At 40.9% G+C, this 21,652-nt stretch overlaps 1 protein-coding gene across 7 annotated transcripts in view; it reads right to left on the bottom strand.

Annotated features, from left to right (window-relative positions):
- Positions 1-21,652, bottom strand: part of KIAA0232 (KIAA0232 ortholog) — a 98,944-nt gene that overhangs the window by 17,231 nt on the left and 60,061 nt on the right. For all 7 annotated transcript variants that reach the window (XM_032135254.2, XM_032135255.2, XM_058430054.1 and 4 more), the window contains 3 exons: positions 8,312-8,378; positions 7,037-7,118; positions 1,353-4,635 (listed from right to left, as the gene is read on the bottom strand). In XM_032135254.2, the coding sequence (XP_031991145.1) occupies positions 1,353-4,635; positions 7,037-7,118; positions 8,312-8,378 (3,432 nt within the window). The remainder of the gene's footprint in view (positions 1-1,352; positions 4,636-7,036; positions 7,119-8,311; positions 8,379-21,652) is intronic.

Raw genomic sequence — 21,652 nt, 5'->3', positions numbered from 1 at the left:
AAGGCAGGTGGATCACTTGAAGTTAGGAGTTTGAGACCAGCCTGGCCAACCTGGTGAAACCCCGTCTCTACTAAAAATACAAATAATTAGCCGGGCGTGGTGGCGCATGCCTTTAATCCCAGCTACTTGGGAGGCTGAGGCAGGAGAATCACTTGAACCTGGGAGGTGGAGGTTGCAGTGAGCTGAGATCGCACCACTGCACTCAAGCCTGGGCGACAGAGCGAGACTCTGTCCCCAAAACAAAACAAAAACAAAAACAAAATTAAATAAGCTGTTTCTGGAGAAAGGCTAGGCGCTCACATATCAAAAACAGTGGAAAAGTGGGCAGACTGCTATGCTTTTTTGTGAAACAGGTTATTGTCTTAAGTGTTATTTCTTGTACAATCAGTTTAATCTCAAGCCATTTCTTGGGCATACAGTGGAGGGGTACAATGACTCTCATTAACACAACTTAATATGATCCTCATTCCATAGCCTTAACATATAATCCACACAGCTTCTGGAATATGTACTTTGTATAAAGCAAGATACATCTATATAGGTTCTGTAGAAGCAATTTTGTTGCATTTGGGCTGTGGGTGAATTTCTACATGTACCACAATGTATTTTTGAGAACTCCATAGAGATATAATTTGTTTTATATGTAAAACACAAGTTTTGATAAAGTGATCAACTTCTAAGAGTCAGTTAGACAGGCTGCTACACTTTAATAGCAGCCACTTCCTGATTCATCAACTTTGAATGTTTGAACACTTTCATGTTAGGTTTTAGATTTAAACATAATACATGTTTTCTTTTTTTTTTGAGATGGAGTCTCACCCTGTCACCCAGGCTGGAGTGCAGAACACGATCTCGGCTCACTGCAACCTTCACCTCTCAGGTTCAAGTGATTCTCCTGCCTCAGCCTCCCAACTAGCTGGGATTACAGGTGCCTGCCACCACGTCTGGGTAATTTTTGTATTTTTAGTAGAGACAGGGTCTCACCATGTTGGCCAAGCTGGTCTTGAACTCCTGACCTCAAATGATCCACCCTCTTCGGCCTCCCAAAGTGCTGGGATTACAGGTGTGAGCCACTGCACCCGGCCAATAACATGCATCTTAAGACAACACATAGGAATCTTACATCCTGTGATTTTTAAAAGCTTTTTCTCTCCAGAAAAACTCTACTGTCTAGTTCAAATTTATAAATATCAAATCCATTTAAGTCCTTATAGTAAAATTAGAACAATTTAAGTTTTAAGACATTTAAGCTAATTTCCCAATAATTTAACCCTTTCATTGACTGACGTATCTGTTCTTGGGTTAGACTCTGATCAAATCCTTTTGTCAAACACCAACACGCAGACACATACCTCTTCCAGCTGTCCCGAAGAAACTGGATTATCTTCATAAGCAGGAAACTGACAACCTGCTTTGCAACCACAAAAATTATTAATTTCTTCCTCGCATTGTGCCATTATTTTACAATTTGCTTCTGGGCTTTCTAAATCTATTTCCAGGGATTCATTCATGCTACATTCCAAACACTGATTTTGCTTTCCTACTGACAGAATCCCAGCTGATTCCTCCTGGGAATCCAGTGATGTCTGAGCACTCTTTTCCATCCCAGATTTTTTTAATCTGGGAAGGAATTTTCCAGACTCAAGCTCTGATTTTCCATAGTAATGGCCTTCTTTCTCTGCATCTTCTTCCAGGGGTTTGAGATCTGCCTGCGGATCTTCAAATATATCAACTTGAGAAGGAATGGGAATATTTGTTTCATCTTTCTCAGATTCAAATTCTGACTCGCTTCCTCCTCCTGGGGACAGTTCGGATGCAGAAATTGGGCGAAAGTGAGTCCTAGGAGAGATCCGAATAGCCCTGTATTGTGTTCTGTCAACACCACATATCCTGGGGTGAAACACTTCACTGTCTGAATCAGAACAGAGGATTGATTTCGGTTTAAAACTGGGGCTGAAAGATGCAATCCCTTCAGGTTCAAATGAGCATTCTACATGAAGAACTTGTGAAAATGGATTGCTTAAGTCAAAGGAAGAAAATGAGTATTCAAGTCCAGGATCTTCGACTTGAAAGTTGCCACAAGCTCCTAGTAAGTCTTCATGGAAGATAAAAGAAAATCCCTTATTTAACCCATTTTCCCCACTCTTCGGCTGATCATCCTGTTCAAATGACACGAAGGGTTTCCATAACTGCCTGTGCCCAGGAGCAAAACTGTTTCCTGGGGTCATAAAGACATCTGTACCAGCTATCGTCACAACATCAGAAGCTGCACACTGTAACAGACTTCCTTTTGTGTGACTAGGTGGTACGACTGCCCATTCCCCATCACTATTGAAGGTTTTGAGTTCTCCATAAACTCCTCCAAGAATGAATGTGTTTTCTTTATCTTGGGCTACATCCCAGGGTTTAGAGGGTGTTGTATAATCACCACCATCCACGTTTGATAGCTCACTAGAGGCAAATGCTCTTTTCTCCAGGCTCTCTTTCTGTCCCTCCCACAGATGGTACTCTGACCTCCGCACAGCCTTATCAGGCTCCTGAAGGGTCTCCAGTTCAGCTTCAGCATCTAGACAGCAGCAGTAGTTATTTACATCTGCCGAAAACAACTCAGCATCAGTTCTTTCTATTTCTACTGTAGCCACAGAATTTGTGTCTGCCATCTTTGTCCAAATGTCTTTAATAACCCCTGAGCTGTAGCCATCTCCATGTGGACTATCATTACATACTTGTGTAGTTTCAAAATTTTTGTTTTCTGTTTTTTGTTCTAGCTGAATACCACAGACGGATTCTAGTTTAGATGTTTTTTTGAAAACTAATGTAGGAATCTCACCTAAAGTTCTACTGTTTTGCTGGCAAGTTTCATCTTGCAAAAAATCTAGAAGTTCTTCATCTACATAATTTGACGAGACTCTAGGAACTACATAATTAATATCTTCGGCATTAAACTGTGTGGATTCTTCAAACTGAATATTTAATGTTTCATTGTCTGAACGTGTTTCTTCTGAATGGGACCACGGACTACAAGTTCTTGTTGAAAGATTAGAACAGTGTTCATTTTCTTCAAAGGCACTATTTTTGGTCCATATTAGCAATCTAGACTGTGTTTTCCCAAGCATATTAGCACTAGAATCTGTATTTTCATTTCCCAAGTTGAGTGTTTCAAAAGAAAATGGTAAAACAGAATTACTGCATTGCACTTCAAACACTGAAAAACAAGAGTTTATACCAGATCCTTCATTAATATCTGAAAAGAGCTCTTGATTGCCAGCAAGCAGGTGTGAATTGAGCACTGTGCTGTCTAAGATGGGAGACAGTCTAACTGGAGAGTCTCCTCCAAAACTCTCCCCATCAGCATCACCGGAGCTGGATGAACAGCACTCCCAAAACTGAGCCAGATTGCCAAGGTCCTGCAGGAATAAGCCCTCAGCACCTACAGAGCTGGTAGAATCTGTCCATATTGCACGTTCCCCTTGCAACTCCATACCATCTAACACTATGCAACATTCTGCCTCAAAATCTGTGTTCTCTTTGCTTTTTTGTCGAATCATATTCAAAATCCGACTTTCTCCTTGCATTGTTTCTGAGGCACCAGGATCCAACATGGATTGATCAATATCCACTTCATAGAAGTGCGTTAATTCTGACAGATGAATATCATCTAGGTATTTATTGTCCTCTGGTAGAGAACATAATGAGGTCCCAGTGAGGTCAATATCCTCATTTATAACTGCAGGCATTTCTACAAAATGACCATCAATGAAAGTACCTGCTGCGAGGTATGTTTTATGAAGATTATTGTTGCTGATACAAAGACCATGCACTGATTCAGACAATTCTTCCACTGCCTCTGATGTCAGATCACTTGTATCTTGTCTGTTTCGGTATGTGGTCTCTAGTTTACTTTTTCTGCTCAGAGGAACAAAATATTCAGCAATTGGCTCGGTGTACCACAAGGGCTCCTCTTTATACTCTGTGTCATTTCTGTTCTCCATGTACAGGTCTCTTCCTTCAGTGCTCCCAGGATCTTTTCTCCCGATTTCTTTTAAAGGTCTCTTACCCCGCTTGCACAGCTGTTTGACAGAACCACTGCTGCTACTGCTACTACTTCCAGTATGAATGTTTCTTTCAGCCTTCTCACCATGCTTCAAAGAAAGCCTGCTTTGCCCATTCCGCCCTTTTTTGTTTCGAATCTCTCGTGCCTTGTGTCTTACTTTAACATACTTCATGGATGCTTTTAATTCTCCCTGATTCCCACTGGAACTTGAGCCTGCTTCACTGGAGCCAGAAGACCATGAGCGAGGGCGAATCTTTCCTTCAGGTTTATGTCGGATTTGCTTTTTGTACAAAGCAGGCTTTTCTTCAATTGTGCCATTACTAAATTTGTTTTCCTTCTCGTTTTTGCTTTTGCTCTGGGTTTTCTCATGCAAAGTGGTGGGTACTTCACTGCTTCTTTCCTTGGTGACTTCACTTTCACTGTTGCAGTCCTTAGGAGAGGAAGTATCTGTGCTAGCTGGTGGGGCTGTGGATGATGAAGAAGAGCTAGAGTAAGAACAGACTTTAGACTTGTTCCACACAGTCATGATTTCTTGCAGGCAAACTGGTTTCTCAGAAAGTGGTGGAAATGCTTCATAGTACCTGAAAAACAGAGTAAAGAGTTCAAAAAATGAGTATGCAGATTTTTTAGATAGAGTAAAACAACATTACCAACCAGAAGAATGGAATATTTCATTTTAGTAGTGTCAACATTCACATCATCCAAGAATCATTAACTTTACAACAATTTATAATACAGTAAAATATGCTTAAGATTAGTCCCATGCATCAAGCACCATTTTGCTCAGCACTGTGATATGCACTGTAAGAATACTGAGAAAATATGTAACATGACAGTTTTTATCTTCAAAGTTTGCATTTTAATTAAGAAGTCAAAAAGGACAAATAGTAGAAGAAAGAATGCAGTCTCTTCAGTAAGCAATATCTGAATTTGAATCTCAGCTAAGTCACTATTGCTTGCAACTTTAAGCTCATTATTTACTGCTTCAGACTATTTCCTCAACCTCAAAATGGTAATCCTATGACTTAACCTCACGAAGTTATTGTGAGCATTGAAGATATATGCAGTTAAAAAGTTCGGTAGCAATCAGTCAAGAGTATGAGCTCTAAAGCCACATTCTCTGAGGTCAAATCCTGGCTCTGCCTGCTTTACTAGCTGTGTGACCTTAGGCATGTTACTTAACCTCTCCATAGCTCAGTTTCCTCACCTACAAAATAGAGCTAGTAATATTTACCTCTCAGAGTTGTGAGGAGTAAAGGAATTAATATGCAAAATGAGTCGGAAGAGCAGCTTCTTAAGTAACCGCTAGCATACTGCCTGGCATTGAAGCAGGCCCTCAGAAATGGTAGGAATGATCACATTCAAGTATTCAGAAAGAGGATGTCGGTGAGGCCTAGAACAATTAAAGTGGGCCACAACTGAGCCTTGAAATTCCAGATTTATTCCACAAGTTTAGTGAGTGCTACCTGTGAGGCCTGAGAACCTGTGTCAGGACATGAAGACATACATGTTATGCTCACAGAATGGAAAAGTAATTACAGCAGTGATCACTAGAAATGCAGGGCAGAACAAGCCAGGGAGGCTGGTTTCAGGGGGCTTGAAAATGAGAGTGTTTTTGATTTGCTAGGAAACTGGGAGCCACTGAAGATTTCAGAGCAGAACAGATTGCAAAAGGAAGAATTTAAAGTCACATTGGCTACTGAGGGGACTGTTGTTTCAGAGGCAATGCTCAAGGTCACACATGAAGTGGTAAAAGGCCATATTTTCAAAGGGCCTAAACTTGATTCTCTTTCTCAGTCTGTGTCAGAGTTGACCAACAGAAATATATTTTGAGCTTCCTATGTAATTTTAAGTGTTCTAGCAGGCACATTAAAACATAAGAAATAGGTGAAATGTACTCCAGTAATATATTTAACTAAAATCCTGATATTATCATTTCAACATGTAATCAATATTTTAAAATGTTTAATACTTTACATTATTTTTTATAGATAGTCTTTGAAATCCAATGAGAACTGTCCACTGACAGCACATCACGGTTTGAACTAGCCCCATTTCAAGTGCTCAGTAGTCACACATGGCTTGCAGCTACTGTGCTGGACAATATAGGTCTATACAAACCAAGGAAATGCTATTTTTTTCTTAGGTTTCAGAGGTTCGAAAGATTAAAATAAAATGTATAATGGGGAAGTCTGTTTATAATGCAGATTATTTTAAGACTAATTCTTTACAAAGAAAAAAATAAAAGTATCTTTAGGAAGCAGGTTTGGCAGGTCAAGGATTTGCCTATGTTCCCTTTGCAGTAAACAGTGGGAACTCAGTGTTCTTGCTTGTGAACATGGATAATCATTTCTTTCCTGTTTTGTTTTGTTTTTTTTTTTTTATATAAGACAGAGTCTCACTCTGTCGCCCAGGCTGGAGTGCAATGGCACAATCTCAGCTCACTGCAACCTCTGCCTCCCGGGTTCCAGCAATTCTCCTGTCTCAGTCTCCTGAGTAGCTGGGATTACAGGCATGTACCACCATGCTCGACTAATTTTTGAGACAGGGTTTCACCATGTTGACCAGGCTGGTCTCGAACTCCTGACCTCGGGTGATCCACCTGCCTTGGCTTCCCAAAGTGTTGGGATTACTGGCACGAGCCACTGTGCCCGGCTGATAATCCTAATTTCTTACAGCTGTCTCAAAGGGCTGTTGTAAATATTAAAGGTAATAGTACATACATAGACTTAGCAAATAATAACCTTCTTTGTTTCACTCATTTGTTACACAAATATGTATTGAATATGCACACCAAGGACAGAACCATCTTATTTCACCTTTGAATTCTCCGTGTCAAGCACATAAGCACTCGATAAATGTTTCTTAAATTATATATAATGAAACTAAACAAGATGACAAACAGAAAATGGAAACCATGTAGCAGTTATTCACTTGATTTTAACAAATGCACACTTTATTACTGAATACAATCTTACATACATTTCCACTTGATCCTTTGCTGGAGGGGATAATTCTGCCTCTGGAGAGGGAGACCCCTCTAACTTTTTGTGAATCTTCTCTTCTGTTACGAAACAAAAATTCAGAAAGATTTGTCTTATATCTAGTTAATAAATGCCCATGTATTTCAAAGTTTCTCAATTAATTTTAACAAGAAATAGAGACGGTCCTTAAAAGGCAAACTCGATACAGATCTTTTTAATAAAAATCTATTTTTTCAGTGTGCCAGGGGGAATTCTCCGATTAAACCACATTAGCATTAGGCCAAGAGGTGAGAGTTGTTCATCCTGTCACTGATACAGTGCTCTAGAGGCACTTAATTAAGAGACTGAAGTCCCCTATGTACTTATTAATTAGACCAGAAGGACAGAACATCTGTTTAGATTCCAAAAATATTTTCTCACAAAATTCTATACGCATAGACTTCACATTGACTCATCTTGACTAAAACTAATCTGTAAAGAATATTCTTTATTACAATTTGCTCCATTACTTAACATGTAGGTGAGCAAGGGCTATTTCAACTAAAACAGGAAAAAGGGCTATACCTTTAGTTTAGCCTAGGATACTGCCTTAGGTTACAAATAAACTGTGCCCTTAAGAGGCAGGCTCAAGGCTTGGTGGGCAGCAAAATGACCCTGAAGAGGGCAAGGAAACAAGGACCCTTACGCTTAATATGAAGGTCTCATTCTTAGGGATTGCAGAAAAGTTAGAAAAAGCATGAGGAGGATTCATATATCGAAATAACTAAATAAGCTTGACATGTCTGTGTTTCCAAAAAAGCTGAGTCAAAACAGAAGTCCCTTCCAAACCTGAAGTAATTCATGTCTTAACATCTTAATTTAATGTCTTAATTTAGCAGTCTTAACATCAACAGGTGGATATTAGCAGAGAGGCAAGGATGGGGAAAGGAAAGAGACAATATTGCTCCTGATCTCTGAGCTTCAACTTGAAGCCAATAACAACAAAAAATCCCCAAAAAACAGAAAACCATGAAGTGTTTCCTATCTCTAAGGGCACCTGTGGACTAAGTCCCTCCCTTGGTTGCAGGAATCTCTATGAGTGACTGCTCGGACTGACATGGAAGCCACTAACAGAGCTGCAGATGGAGCATGAGGCTGGCCTAGTGACACACACTGGACACAAAGACTTTGTTCTGGTTGTTTTCTTTTCTGATCAATTCTAAGATGTTCCCCAATCCAGACTCCTCAGGGATGTAATCCTGGCACGTGTGCGCACAGTTGCTTTTGACCTCACCTTGCTTACTCTGAAGGTCTTTCAGTCTGGAGCAGAGCTCCTCCACTAAAGTCTCGATGCCAGAGCTCTGCATGACAACAAAAAGACACGTCAGGTTACAGCCAGGTATGTACAAATCAGGTATTTGTATACTTTTGTTTTAATACATAGGTTTTACAAATCATCCATGTTCCAAAATAAATACAGTACCAATATTTACGTGAATACTACAGTTTAAAAAATTATAGGTTTGTAGATATAAATTGGTATACATGCTTATTACTAATAAAGCATATTAAATGAAACTTAGTGATAAAATGTGAACATATTCATGTACCTCCCAGAATAGCTTCTGTTTTTCCAAAGGTGTGTCATCTTGCTCATGGGGCAGATTTAAGGGCCTAAACGTCCATCATATGACCAAAAGTCAGTCACCATCAAAAAGAGTATTAAATATTTATGTGAGCGAGATCTTATACCAGACTTAAAACAAAGGGAAATCACAAAACCTCATCTTAGTTCTCTAGGAGCTCACACTCTGAAAAAAACAAGGTGATTTTTTTTTCTGTTTTAAAGAAACATGAACACTCATGATTACAACAACAACAAAAGTCCAGAAAACGAAGCCAATATTGTGAGTGTGAAAGCTTTGTCTTCTTTTCAGCATCTGGACCAGATTACCGACTTCTATACAAAGCTTGGGAGTTTAAAATTTAAGGAGAGTACATAGAAGACTCTGGATTTGGGAGGGTAAAAATAAGAGTCAACCTTTAAAGAAAAATGAATGTTGAAAACAGGCACAAGCAAATAATCTTTCATTACGTAGACTTTTAACTTTTAAGAGTCTCAATTTCTCACAGGAAGAAAAAAAAATTTTTTCACAGTGGACAAAAAAAGTCAGCATATTTCTCAGAAACTTTAGATTTATTCAGTGACCAAAGTCCTATTTAAACTGGAATCAAGTCTTTATTGGTGGGCATAACCCAAACAGATGCGCGTGACGGAGAGTTCTGCTAAGCCAGTGCCCTCACTAGGCCTTGACGGGCTAAAAATAGAACTTTACCCCATTCACTTAACTGAAAATGACTCAGCACAAATATTATAGATATCCTAAATAAGAAATCCCACAGTTGCACAGTTTGAGTAGCAAGAAACAGATTACAATGAAAACAGTTAATTGTAAACATCTAGAGTTACATTCTGTCCACGTCATACCACAGCTTTTAATAGGAAGATAGAAAAATAGGCCAGACAAGAGTTGCCCTTTCCTTTAAAAACACTCTTAAAAACCATGGCAGATATTAGTCATAAACACTGTTCAACCACAAACAGTTGCACCAGAAAGCACCTGCTTACCATAATGCTCAAGGTGTGACAAGGACGGCAATTATATTCCATTTCCTTCGGATCGTGAAACCAACACCAGTGTCAGCTGACACACTGCATACTGTTCTGTACAGCAAGCCTATGTCACTAGGTTTTTAAACCTAGGGCTAGTCTCCCAATGCAGAACACTGAACCTCTAGGGATCACTTATTAAACGTCTTCCAATACTCTAAAATGGGGTCCCATTTAATCAGAATGGTCATTACAGCCTAGTGACTACATATTTTTTCATGCTTTGTCTTAGAAATTAATTACATATACACACATATATTTATTAATATATAAGTAAATATGTATACTATATATGAGTGATATATATATATTTGCTGTCATATATAAACATTTATATTTTTTTGCTCTCATGTTTAAACAGCAAAATATGAGCTTACTCCTTACTCTTTGTGTAAAAGCAAGCTCTACCAACCAGGTTTTTCTGTTCTTTTCTTGACTACCTGTAGCATCTTATATATTTTTTTAAAAATCGGCTGGGCGCAGCGGCTCACACCTGTAATCCCAGCACTTTGGGAGGCCAAGGTGGGTGGATCACTTGAGGTCAGGAGTTCAAGACTAGCCCGGCGAACATGGTGAAACCCCGTTTCTACTAAAAATACAAAAAAATTAGCCGGGCATGGTGGCAGGCACCTATAATCCCAGCTACTTGGGAGGCTGAGGCAGGAGAACTGCTTGAACCCAGGAAGTGGAGGTTGCAGTGAGCCGAGATCGCATCATTGCACTCCAGCCTGGGCAACAGAGTGAGACTCGGTCTCAAAAAAATAAAAAATAAAAAACCATGAGAACCCTGGGTCACCATCACAGCAAGCTGGGAAGTATAGAGGCACAGCAGAAGCTGTCATCACCCTTTGTTGTCTCCTGGCAGGTGTTCCAAAGTGTTAATTTACAGCTCTAACGAGAAATTTTTATTCACTTTCCCAATTATATAAACCATTAGAAAAAATAATCAAATTTCAGTAGCATAGCATATCCATAAGGCCATTCAATAATATTTTGAGAGCCTATAGTATCTTAAAAAACAAAGAAAGATTAAGTTATATCTTAATAACAACTCTAAGGGAGCACAAGCTATAGGTGAAAAAAATGCTACCATTCCACCACTGAACTCATGAATTGCTTTTCCTAACTGTAAAATGGATAATATCCACCCATCTTCCAGTATCCAATACATGTAAAACACTCTGCAAACCGTTAAGAGCACTCTAAAATTCAAATTATAGTACTCCAAACCTGCAAAGTGGCGAGCCACATACAGACGCTGGCAAGTTTCAGGACACGCTCAGCGAGCAACCCTCAGAATGCATGGCCAGCCAGCCACTAGTTTACCATTCACTGGCTCATTCACGCACCCAGTGAACAAATGGTTATGAGGACCCCTGTCCTCCTGAGATTTACATGATAATCACTCTAATTTCTCTGAGAAGAGGACTCAGTTGAATGTATTTGGGATTGGGGCTTGGAGTCATGCTGGCCTGGGTCTGAATTCTTGCCCTGCTACATTCACTGGGCAGCAAAGGGCATGTGTGCCACTTCCTCTTTCTATACCCAAGAATGCCACCACTTCCCTCCCAAGATTCACTAAAAAAACTAACATGACACATGTGAGGCATCCAGAGTCCCTGTCACTTTAGTCACTTAAATGTTGGTGTCATTTCTAGATTTTGTACATCTTTAATTTTCTACAATCTTGTTTTTTGATTCATCACTTCAAAAATGCCTTTAATTTTTGCTATGATTTGATTTTGAGGTTGGAGGAGTAAAAAGATAATTAACCTAATGCATACCACCAAAACCCCTCTGGATTCTCCCTGGACTTCATGGCCTGCTCCTTCTCTCTCTGACCAATACTAGGTTCTTGCTACTGCTACGCTCCCTGCTCCTGGCTGTGGGGTGGGGTTGAAGAGTTAAATGATGATGGAGACTGAGCCTCAGTCAAACACAGCAACTGGTGTCCTATTACTTCATGAGGGTCTTATTTGTTCCCTGACAAATTCCTATCACTTCCCATCCCTACAACATTTCCTGTATTTCTCCATCTTCTCCATACTTCCCATCCTTCTCAACTTGGACCTTAGTTATTAAGTGTAAAGTAAAAGAAAGGCAATTTGACTTATTCTGCCTCATCTCTCCTCTCCATACTCAAAGGTTTCTGTGCTGTATTAATCATCTTACAGGTTTCTCTTTTATGGAGGGTTCATTTAGACTGGATATTCCCTAAATGCTGGACAGGTGCTGCCATAGTGTGATCACTAACCTACATGATACTCAGTGTTAACTGCCTGTTCCATTTGCACATGGCTCAATGGAGTCAAAGAGATCTGGTTCTAAATTTCACCCCAGGGTTAACAACATGACCCTACATAAATCATTTACCTATCAAAGCCTTAGTTTCTACATCTGGAAAAGGGTGCTAGTATTATGGACACATTTCCTAATAGCTGGTTACTGAATTTCCTGTACTGGTCCCCTAATTTCTTTTGTCTCCTGTTTACCATTTCTTCATCTTTTTGTTCTACTTTCTGGAAGATTTCCAGAGCTGTCTTCCAAACCGTCTATTGAGTTTTTCATTTCTATTATCGTGTTTATAATTTTTAAAGGATCATCTCGTCCCTCAAATGTTTCTTCTTTACAGCAACCTCTTCCTCATTAAGAAATCTTCCACACTTCTGTCTTTGGAAGATAAACCTATTTGTCAGGCACCAGAAAGTGAAGGGGGAGTCAGTCAGTCCCCAGTTTTCATTATGGTGTCTCATGCTTTGCCTCAGGGGTGCCTAGTATCCCAAAGTCCAGAACCTGTCTACTCAATCTCTCTAGAAAGTAACTGTCAGAGGAAAGGCTGTTACTCTGGTACCCCCAATGAATTGTGCCTCCCAGCACTTGCCCCTAGGTTGGGCCCCTCCCACAGTGACTGGGTTTCATAATAAGATGTTGCCGAGTGTGACAGATGCCCTCCTGGAATGCTACCTTCTGAGTGTTCTCCATCTGCCACGTGGGGAACGGTCACAGCTCCCAGCCATGCTTGCTGAAGCACCAGTCACATGAGGAAAGCAATCCTGGATGTTTCAGCTCCACCTGCCATCATAGACCCCAAGCAAGAACAGCAGAAGAACCTCCCAGCTGAGTCCTAGCTAACTCACAGAATTGTGGGTAAATAGTTGTTTCAAGCCACTAAGTTTTGGGGTACTTAGTCATGCAGCAATAACTGAAGCACAGGCTTTCAAACACTCCTATTTTCAGCCCAACCCTGCAAATGGAGCTCTTTTACAGTTTTTCAGATCTTAGTCTTTAGTTTTAAAGCAGAGTTGGAAGATTAGTGGCAGGAAACCCAACTAGATACTGATAGAAGGACTACTGGTGATCATAGTAATCATTTTACTGGAAAGCAAAGGATCAATTCCATATTTTAATGACTAGAAGTTTTAAAAACCCTTTTAAAATTCAGAACTAAATTAATGTTAAGCAAATAAGCAAAAGACCACCAAGTGAGAAGACTGAGAATATGTGCCAGGGTTCACAAACTCATGCCTTCAATAACCAGAGAAGCAACACAAAGTGAGAAAAAACTCCTCTAAATAAAAAGCTGTTTCTGCCAAGGCCCCTGTATGAGAGCTGTGATTCTTATCCTTGAACACGGAATGGTCTACAAAAACGGGCCTGCCTCCAGCTCTCATGCACATTTGCTCTCTAGAAAATGATACAGAGTAGGAGAGAAGTATCCAATGGATAAATATCTTCAAACATGATCTAGAGCACAGATTATGTACTCTTTAGAATGCTGAGAAAAAAGGTTAAAATTTTCAACAAAAAATAGAGGATATGAAACTGTTAAAATAATTAAATAACGTGATCAATTGAGGCTTAGGAAAAGGTAACCCTGCTCTTTAGCAGGGTGATGTAACATAAAGGGAACAAGATCTGGACTCATGAGACCTGCTGTGCTGTGTGAAGCTGGACAAGTTATTTAACTTCTGAGCCTCCATTTCATAATTTTACAAAAAGAGGAAAATACTTCAACTTGAATTAAGTCCTTCAATTTTCTCAGTTCATTATAGCACCTTACTGATTTAGGCAAACCGCTCCCCGCATTTTTTTTTTTTTTTTTTTTTTTTGGAGATAGGATCTTGCTCTGTCACCCAGGCTGGAGCGCAGTGGTACGATCACAGCTCACCATATCCTTGACCTCCAGGACTCACGTGTTGCTCCCACCTTTCTCAGCCTCCCAAGCAGCTGGGACTCAGGCGTGTGCCACCACACCTGGCTTTTTTTTTTTTTTTTTTTTTTTGGCTGAGACGTGGTTTCTGCAAAACCCCATCTCAGACTGGTTTCAAACTGCCAGGCTCAAGCGACCCACCCACCTCAGCTTCCCAAAGTGCTGGGATTACAGGCATGAGCCATCGCACCCAGACAAACCCTATTTTTTATTATATGCAAAAAAGTCCTGTTTCTTACTTTCATACAGAGATGGCAGTTTCTTTTCCCTTTAGATATCTAACAAGTAAACTTCCTGAAAGATATTTGGCTACAGACGCTCAGAAAGCTATGAGTTGAATGTCTGGATACTATTTGTTTCACTTCATGGTTCAATTAAGAAGAATAGTCAGAACTTAGACCAGTTATTTTTAATCTAGGAAGCACGAACTCTTAAGGAGGCCACTAATGGGCATGTAACAAAGTAATTCATATAAGAAAAGTTTAAGTATAACATTCTGGTTAGGTCCATAGCTTTCATCAAATACTCCAGTCTATAAGGCTGTGACAGTGAAAAAAAAACACTGACTTCAGTCAAGGAATCTGATGCCTAAGTATACATGCAAGAAAAAGTACTGTACATACGCACAGGGATAAGGGTATAAGAATGTTCCTTTCGGCCGAGCACGGTGGCTTACGCCTGTAATCTCAGCACTTTGGAAGGCCAAGGTGGACGGATCACGAGGTCAAGAGATCGAGACCATCCTGGCCAACATGGTGAAACCCTGTCTCTACTAAGAATACAAAAATTAGCTGGGCGTGGTGGTGTGTGCCTGTAGTCCCAGCTACTTGGGAGGCTGAGGCAGAGAATCGCTTGAACCCAGGAGGCAGAGGCTGCAGTGAGCTGAAACTCAACCCCGCCACTCCCGCCTGGGCTGAGGGGAGACTCTGGGGGGGGAAAAAAAAAAAAAAAAAAAAAAAAAGAATGTTCCTTTCTAAATTCTTTATAACAGCCCAAAATGAGAAGCAACTGAAAGGCCCATTACCAGGAGAATAAACAGTGTTATATAGTTCACAATGGACAACTATGTAGGAATGAAGAATGAAGACATTATAAGATCATGTTATCAATATAGATAAAATTTTAAAATTTTTAACTAAAAGAAGTTACAAAAATTATATATAGAGTATGGTATATAATTTATAGAAAGTTTAAGAACATGCAAAATCATGCTGTGTGTATTTGTGTACACCTTCAAACAGTATTTAGTAAACATACGAAAATAAGCATGGGAAAGACAAACACCAAGCGGGGTATGGTGGTGACCTGAGAGGGATGATGAGGGAAGTCATGAGGAAAGCGTACATGGGTCTCCAGCTGTGCCCCCAACACCTGGCTTCTTCAACTTCAGTGGACACACAGGGATTCACTGGGCCATCATTTGGCTCTTTCTGCTCCTCAAACTCTCAGTCTGTTTTCATACCCCAGCCCCTAACCCCACGCATGTCTATTTTATAGCGCCTCACTCTCAAATTTTTATAGCAGCCCCTTCCACTTCTGTGTCTGCTCTCATATTCTCACTTTTCAACATTTGAAAGATCAGAAAACTTCCTGTTAAAAACTCCCAATTTTCTACCTTTTCTAAAAAGAGATCAGAAGATCTGGGCTAGATAAAAAAAAAAAAGAAAATCGTCTATTTCATGCCTGGTCCTCATAAACCACTCTACCCCACCAACCCTAGACATGCATATTCCGTTTATTCAGCTGCCTGTTCAAAAATCTCCACTTAGCTGTCTCCTAGGAGGCATCTCATATGTTAATCCTTATTCATACCACAAAGATGTTCCTTCCCTGGGTTCCTTTTCCTTAGTAAATAGAAATTAGTTTTTTGGAGACCGAGTCTTGCTCTGTCACCTGGGCTGGAGTGCAGTGGCATGATCTTGGCTCCACCGCTTAGTTCAGGCAATTCTCCCACCTCAGCCTCCTAAGTAGCTGGGACTACTACAGGCATGCACCACCACACCCGGCTAATTTTTTGTTTGTTTGAGATGGAGCCTTGCTCTGTTGCCCAGGCTGCAGTGCAGTGACACGATCTCAGCTCACGGCAACCTCCGCCTCCTGGGTTCAAGTGATTCTCCTGTCTCAGCCTCCCAGGTAGCTGGGATTATGGTAGCCACCTCGTCCAGTTAATTTTTGTATTTTTAGTAGAGACAGGTTTTGCCATATTGGCCAGGCTGATCTCGAACTCAAGTGACCTGCCTGCCTCCCAAAGTGCTGGGAATACAGGCATGAGCCACTGTGCCGGGCCAGGAATTACATTCTTGTAGTTGCTCAGATCAAAACCCTTGGCTGTCTTCCTTGTCTCACCCTGTTTATTAGTTAGTTTCAGTGCAGCAACCAGTATGGTCTGATCAGCATCTGATTGGCAAGTAAGTCAGGTTGCACTACTCCTCTCCAAACCCTAACACTTCACAGCTGCTCAGGGGAAAAGCCCAAGTCCCTAGTATGGCCCGTGTTTCCTCAAATGCTCCAGCTCCACAGCCATCTATATACCCAAAGACATAGGACTTAGGCTTCCTCAGGCAGGACTGGCTGTGATCACACAACAATTGTGAGCACTCTCAGCTTTAGTAATCACTGGCTTCGTCTCAAGGGGTTCTGGTCTGTAGAGAGAGCACAGCATCACTTCTTGCAATGTACATAATGCATTCAGACAGGCACCTCACACATTTTAAGCTCTCAATAAATGTTATCATTGTACTGACGCTCTTAGTATTACCCAGAAAAGGTTGGGTTCAACAGTCCATGTGTCAAGACACAGTATACAGTCTATTTGGGTCGGTTCCAGGACTCCCTGAGGATACCAAAATCTGTGGATGTTCAAGTTCCTTACATAAAATGGCATAATATTTGCATATAACCTACACACATCCTCCTGTATGTTTTAAATTATTTCTAAATGACATGTAATACCTAATACAATGTAAATGCTATGGGTGTAGTTGTTATACTGTATTTTTTTAGGGAATGCCAGGAAAAAAGTCTATACATGTTCAGCACAGACACAATCACCCATTTTTTTCCAAATATTTTTGACCCACTGTTGGTTACCTCCACAGACGTAGAACTCATGGGTATGAAGGGCCAATTGTATATGGTCAAAATTAGCCTTGAAGGTAAACACTGCCGTGACATACTTTACATGGTTTTTTGTACATATAACCCTGTACAGCATATAAATAATGCATATACAAAATACTAAGATGTACTCTGTACTTTTACTGGCAAAAAGAATTTTACTGGTAGACTTAGCTCAATGTGAGAATATAAGCAAGTGAATGTTAAGACTCTACTTAGGGTGTAAGTCCTCTAAGGCTCTTTTTTTTTTTTTTTGAGACGGAGTCTCGCTCTGTCGCCCAAGCTGGACTGCAGTGGTGCAATCTCGGCTCACTGCAAGCTCCGCCTCCCGGGTTCACGCCATTCTCCTGCCTCAGCCTCTCCGAGTAGCTGGGACTACAGGCGCCCGCCACCACGCCCGGCTAATTTTTTGTATTTTTAGTAGAGACGGGGTTTCACCGTGGTCTTGATCTCCTGACCTCGTGATCGGCCCGCCTCGGCCTCCCAAAGTGCTGGGATTACAAGCATGAGCCACCTAGCCCGGCCTCTCTAAGGCTCTTTAAATAACAATAGGACTGGTCAGCTCCCCAGGGTAAGCTGCAGTGCTGTTACCTTCAAAACTAACACTCCAAAAGAATGGTATTATGAAAGAGTTATTGCATTTTAACTTTATTTACTCCTCAAACAGGGCCTCATTAAGTTTCTAATCTTCTAACCACCCTCAAAGTGGGAGATAAAGTACTAGCTTTGATTCAGTTTTAAGTGGCTCAATAAAAATAAAACAAATATAAGTAGTTTTTTTTTAAAGGGGGAAATGAAGAGTGGTTTGCATATATTTAACAAATACCAGGTATATGCCAGGTCCACTGATAACAGGAATGAAACAGACAGCTTAGGATAATAATCACCTAAAAAATATGCATCTGGAGGAGGGCTGAATTGCCTATGACTGATTCACAGTACCATTCCTCTTTACAGACCCCATTACTAACTGCAATCAAAGCATATGCAAAACATTTTATCGAAAACGAACACCCAGAGACTTGCATGTTATTTGCATACGTAAATGAAAGGGAATTAGCCAAGGCGGTTTTCAGCTGGGATCTAACAACCAATAAAGCCCATCAAAGGTCATGATTCCCTGGAGAAATATTCACCAACTGCTCCGCATGGGGACAGCCAAATTTTAATCAATGTATAAAATTAAATTCTGACATAACTGAATTGCCCTTCTGTTTTGGCAATGTCTCTCATAAAATAATGAGCTGGGCAGGCCAAGAGAAGTGCCACAATGCGGGGTACAACTTGTTACAAGGATAAAGTGGAGGCACGGTGTAGTATCACAAGTATGTAAGTAGAGCCAGAGAAGTAAGCCATTCTCCTTAAACCATGACACCAGTGAACAGTCTGATAACTATGGATGCTTTTATAGAAACAGTTCACATTGTAACTATAATAGTCACATACACACATAATAGTCACACACATAATGAGAAAATAATTCATCTCACATGTAATGCATAACATCACCACTACTTCCTACCTACACTTATATCTAATATAATAATATAACCTATATTATTGTCTTTTAATTGCCATTAGCATTTTAATCTACTAGATTTTAAACTTGAATTGTTAGTGGTTTTTGATTGTGACCAATTGGTAGTGACTGTCTATAAAGAGCTGTACTGAGAAGCGCTTTTAAGAGGGCATTTGGACTGGATGGGAAAGCATAGCACAGAGTACCACAAACACGATCATCCTCAGGAAATGAGCATACTTATTTGCAAACATTCATGACAAAACATAAAATTTTGCATTATAATTTTCGATGTAGGTCCTCTTTGCTCCTTTCTTTCCATTGAAGCCAATAGACAGATTATAAAAAGAAACCCAGGGGACACACAGATGGTCTATCATTTATAAACTACCACACATTGATTCTTTCTATTGCAGCAGGCAATAGTGAAAGAGGGTTCTTTTCATTGGCTCCCCAAGAGGCCAGTGAGCTGGTTTAAGGCAGTGGTCCCCAGTGTTTTTGGCACCAGGGACTGGTTTCGTGGAAGACAATTGTTCCACAGACCCAGCAGGTAGGTACGGGGTTCGGGATGAAACTTCCACCTCAGGCATTCGATTCCCATAAGGAGCGTTCACCTGAGATCCCTCACATGCTCAGTCCACAATAGGATTCGTGCTCCTATGAGAATCTAATGCCACCGCGGATCTGACAAGAGGCGGAGCTCAGGCGGTAAAGCTTGCTCGCTGGTCACCTCCTGCTGTGCAGCCCAGCTCCTAACAGGCCATGTACGGGTACCTGTTCATGGCCCGGGGGTCAAGGACACCTGGTTTAAGGGATCTATAGATTGATGCACAAACAACAGCTCTGGAGCAGGGACTGGGACTTGAAGACTCTCCTCATTCGTTCCATAAGTAATTACTGAGCATCTGGTTATGCCTGGCACATTCACTTCCTCGGCTAATTTTAATTTGGTAAGATTTTTAAAAATCGTTGTTAGGAAAAAGCAATCCAACAATCTTTTTTTTTTTTTTTTAATAAAATGAGAAGGAAAGAGCAAGAAAGTACAAATATGCTTTATTGGGGTTGAAAATAAAAATCCTGCCTATGACAGCCAGGCAAAGGAAAGCATTTTCCCAAAGCAATAACCTAAAGAATCAAAGATCTTTATAAGCCACAACCATTCCCTTGCACTGTTTCTACCTCATACTAAGTTCTTTACATCACACAACATACTCGGCTAGTATGAATTACACGCAAATTCTACAAGCTACAGGAGAAGGGTCTTGCATTACTCATAGAAGGTTTTTATACTCTTCATCTTTTCACAGTTGATTTCAGCTGCCCCTGTCATTTCCCCAGCTTAACCGTGAGTCAAAGGCTAGGCTCATTTCTCAGCAACTTTGGTCCAAAGAAGAAATAAGATCCTTTCCCAGTTTGAACCTGCACTACCCATATTTTCTTTCCGACTATAACTCAGCAGCTTCTTTGGATTTTGCTCAAATAATTGACCTGAATTAACTTCTCACTTGTTAAAAAAAAAAAAAAAATCTGCATTCTGAATTCCTTTAAGAGCTCTCCATTACTTATCAATCTACAAATTATCAATTTACTCCCCTTCAGTGTCATAAAGAAAACACCATTTTGGCTGGGCATGATGGCTCAGGCCTGTACCCTGCAGTTTGGCAGGCTGAGGCGGGAGGATGTCTTGAGCCCAGGAGTTCAAGACCAGCCTGGGCAACATAGGGAGAACCTGTCCCTGTATTTTTTAAAATTAAAACAAAACCCCCAAAAACCCACCATTTTAACCACAAAGTTTTCTCTGCCGAGTTTTCTCTGGGCACGTCACTCACAGCCCCTGCTGAAGTGATGAACCTCCAGGCAGCCCTGCCCCCTCACCAGGGCTTATCAAATCAGGCTGGCTCAAGCCTGATTAAGCCCAGGCTCAATCACCTGGCTCAAGCCCAGCCAATCAGATTCTCTCTCTAGATGAATGGTGTTGGACAGTAGAGTTCCATGGTCATGCTGGGCTGGAAGCTGGAATGGCCATTCTTCACTATGTGCTAAAGCAGAGAAAGCCAGAGTTTGGACAGAGGGGGAACGACCCTGACTCAGGTACAGAAGGAAATGAGAGATTGTAGGTTGGTTGTTACTGAAAGTGACTTTGTCTATCACATAATTCCCAGTTCAGGTCTCTTGTGAGGCTGTTATACTTCTAGCACTTGGCTTCAGTGAGATATCCCTGTATCCTTTACATATATTTCTATTCTTCCTTAAACCAGGTTAATTATGTTCCTAATTGTTGTAATGAAATGGTGCCTAAGAATAGCTGTATGTATAAGTGGTAACTTCCAAACTCCTATCCAATGCTGTATGAAGCAGCAACTTCAAGAAATTAAGAAGTTGGCCAGGCGTGGTGGCTCACACCTGTAACCCCAGCACTTTAGGAGGCGGAAGCAGGTGGATCACCTGAGGTCAGGAGTTTGAGACCAGCCTGGCCAACACAGTGAAACCCCATCTCTACTAAAAATACCAAAATTAGCTGGGTGTGGTGGCGGGTGCCTGTAATCCCAGCTACTTGGGAGGCTGAGGCAGGAGAATCGCTTGAACCCAGGAGGTGGAGGTTGCAGTGAGCCAGGTTTGCGTCACTGCATTCCAGCCTGGGCAATAGAGTAAGACTCTGTTGTCTCAAAAAAAAAAGAAAAGAAAAAAAGAAATTAAGAAGTTAAAAAATCAGAGGTGGGGGAGAAGAAAACAGCTGGGAAGAGAAAAAATAATTGGATGAAAGGGTAGGCTTTTTAAAAAATGAATGTTAGATTCATTTAAAAAAAATCAGTACCTTTCATGTGATAAGCACTCACTGCACTAGGCAGTAGGAGATAAAAATGATGGGTAACTTGGGTGCGGTGGCTCACGCCTGCAATCCCAGCACTTTGGGAGGCCGAGGCAGGCGGATCATGAGGTCAGGAGATCGAGACCATCCTGGCTAACACGGTGATACCCCATCTCTACTAAAAAATACAAAAAATTAGCTGGGCATGCTGGTGGGCGCCTGTAGTCCCAGCTACTCGGGAGGCTGAGGCAGGAGAATGGCATGAACCCGGGAGGCGGAGCTTGCAGCGAGCCGAGATGGTGCCACTGC

The sequence above is a fragment of the Hylobates moloch genome, unplaced genomic scaffold (genome assembly GCF_009828535.3).
Source record: "Hylobates moloch isolate HMO894 unplaced genomic scaffold, HMol_V3 SCAFFOLD_17, whole genome shotgun sequence".
Lineage (NCBI taxonomy): Eukaryota > Metazoa > Chordata > Mammalia > Primates > Hylobatidae > Hylobates > Hylobates moloch.
Note: the sequence above shows the minus strand (reverse complement) of the source record. Positions and strands in the feature narration are given on the sequence as shown.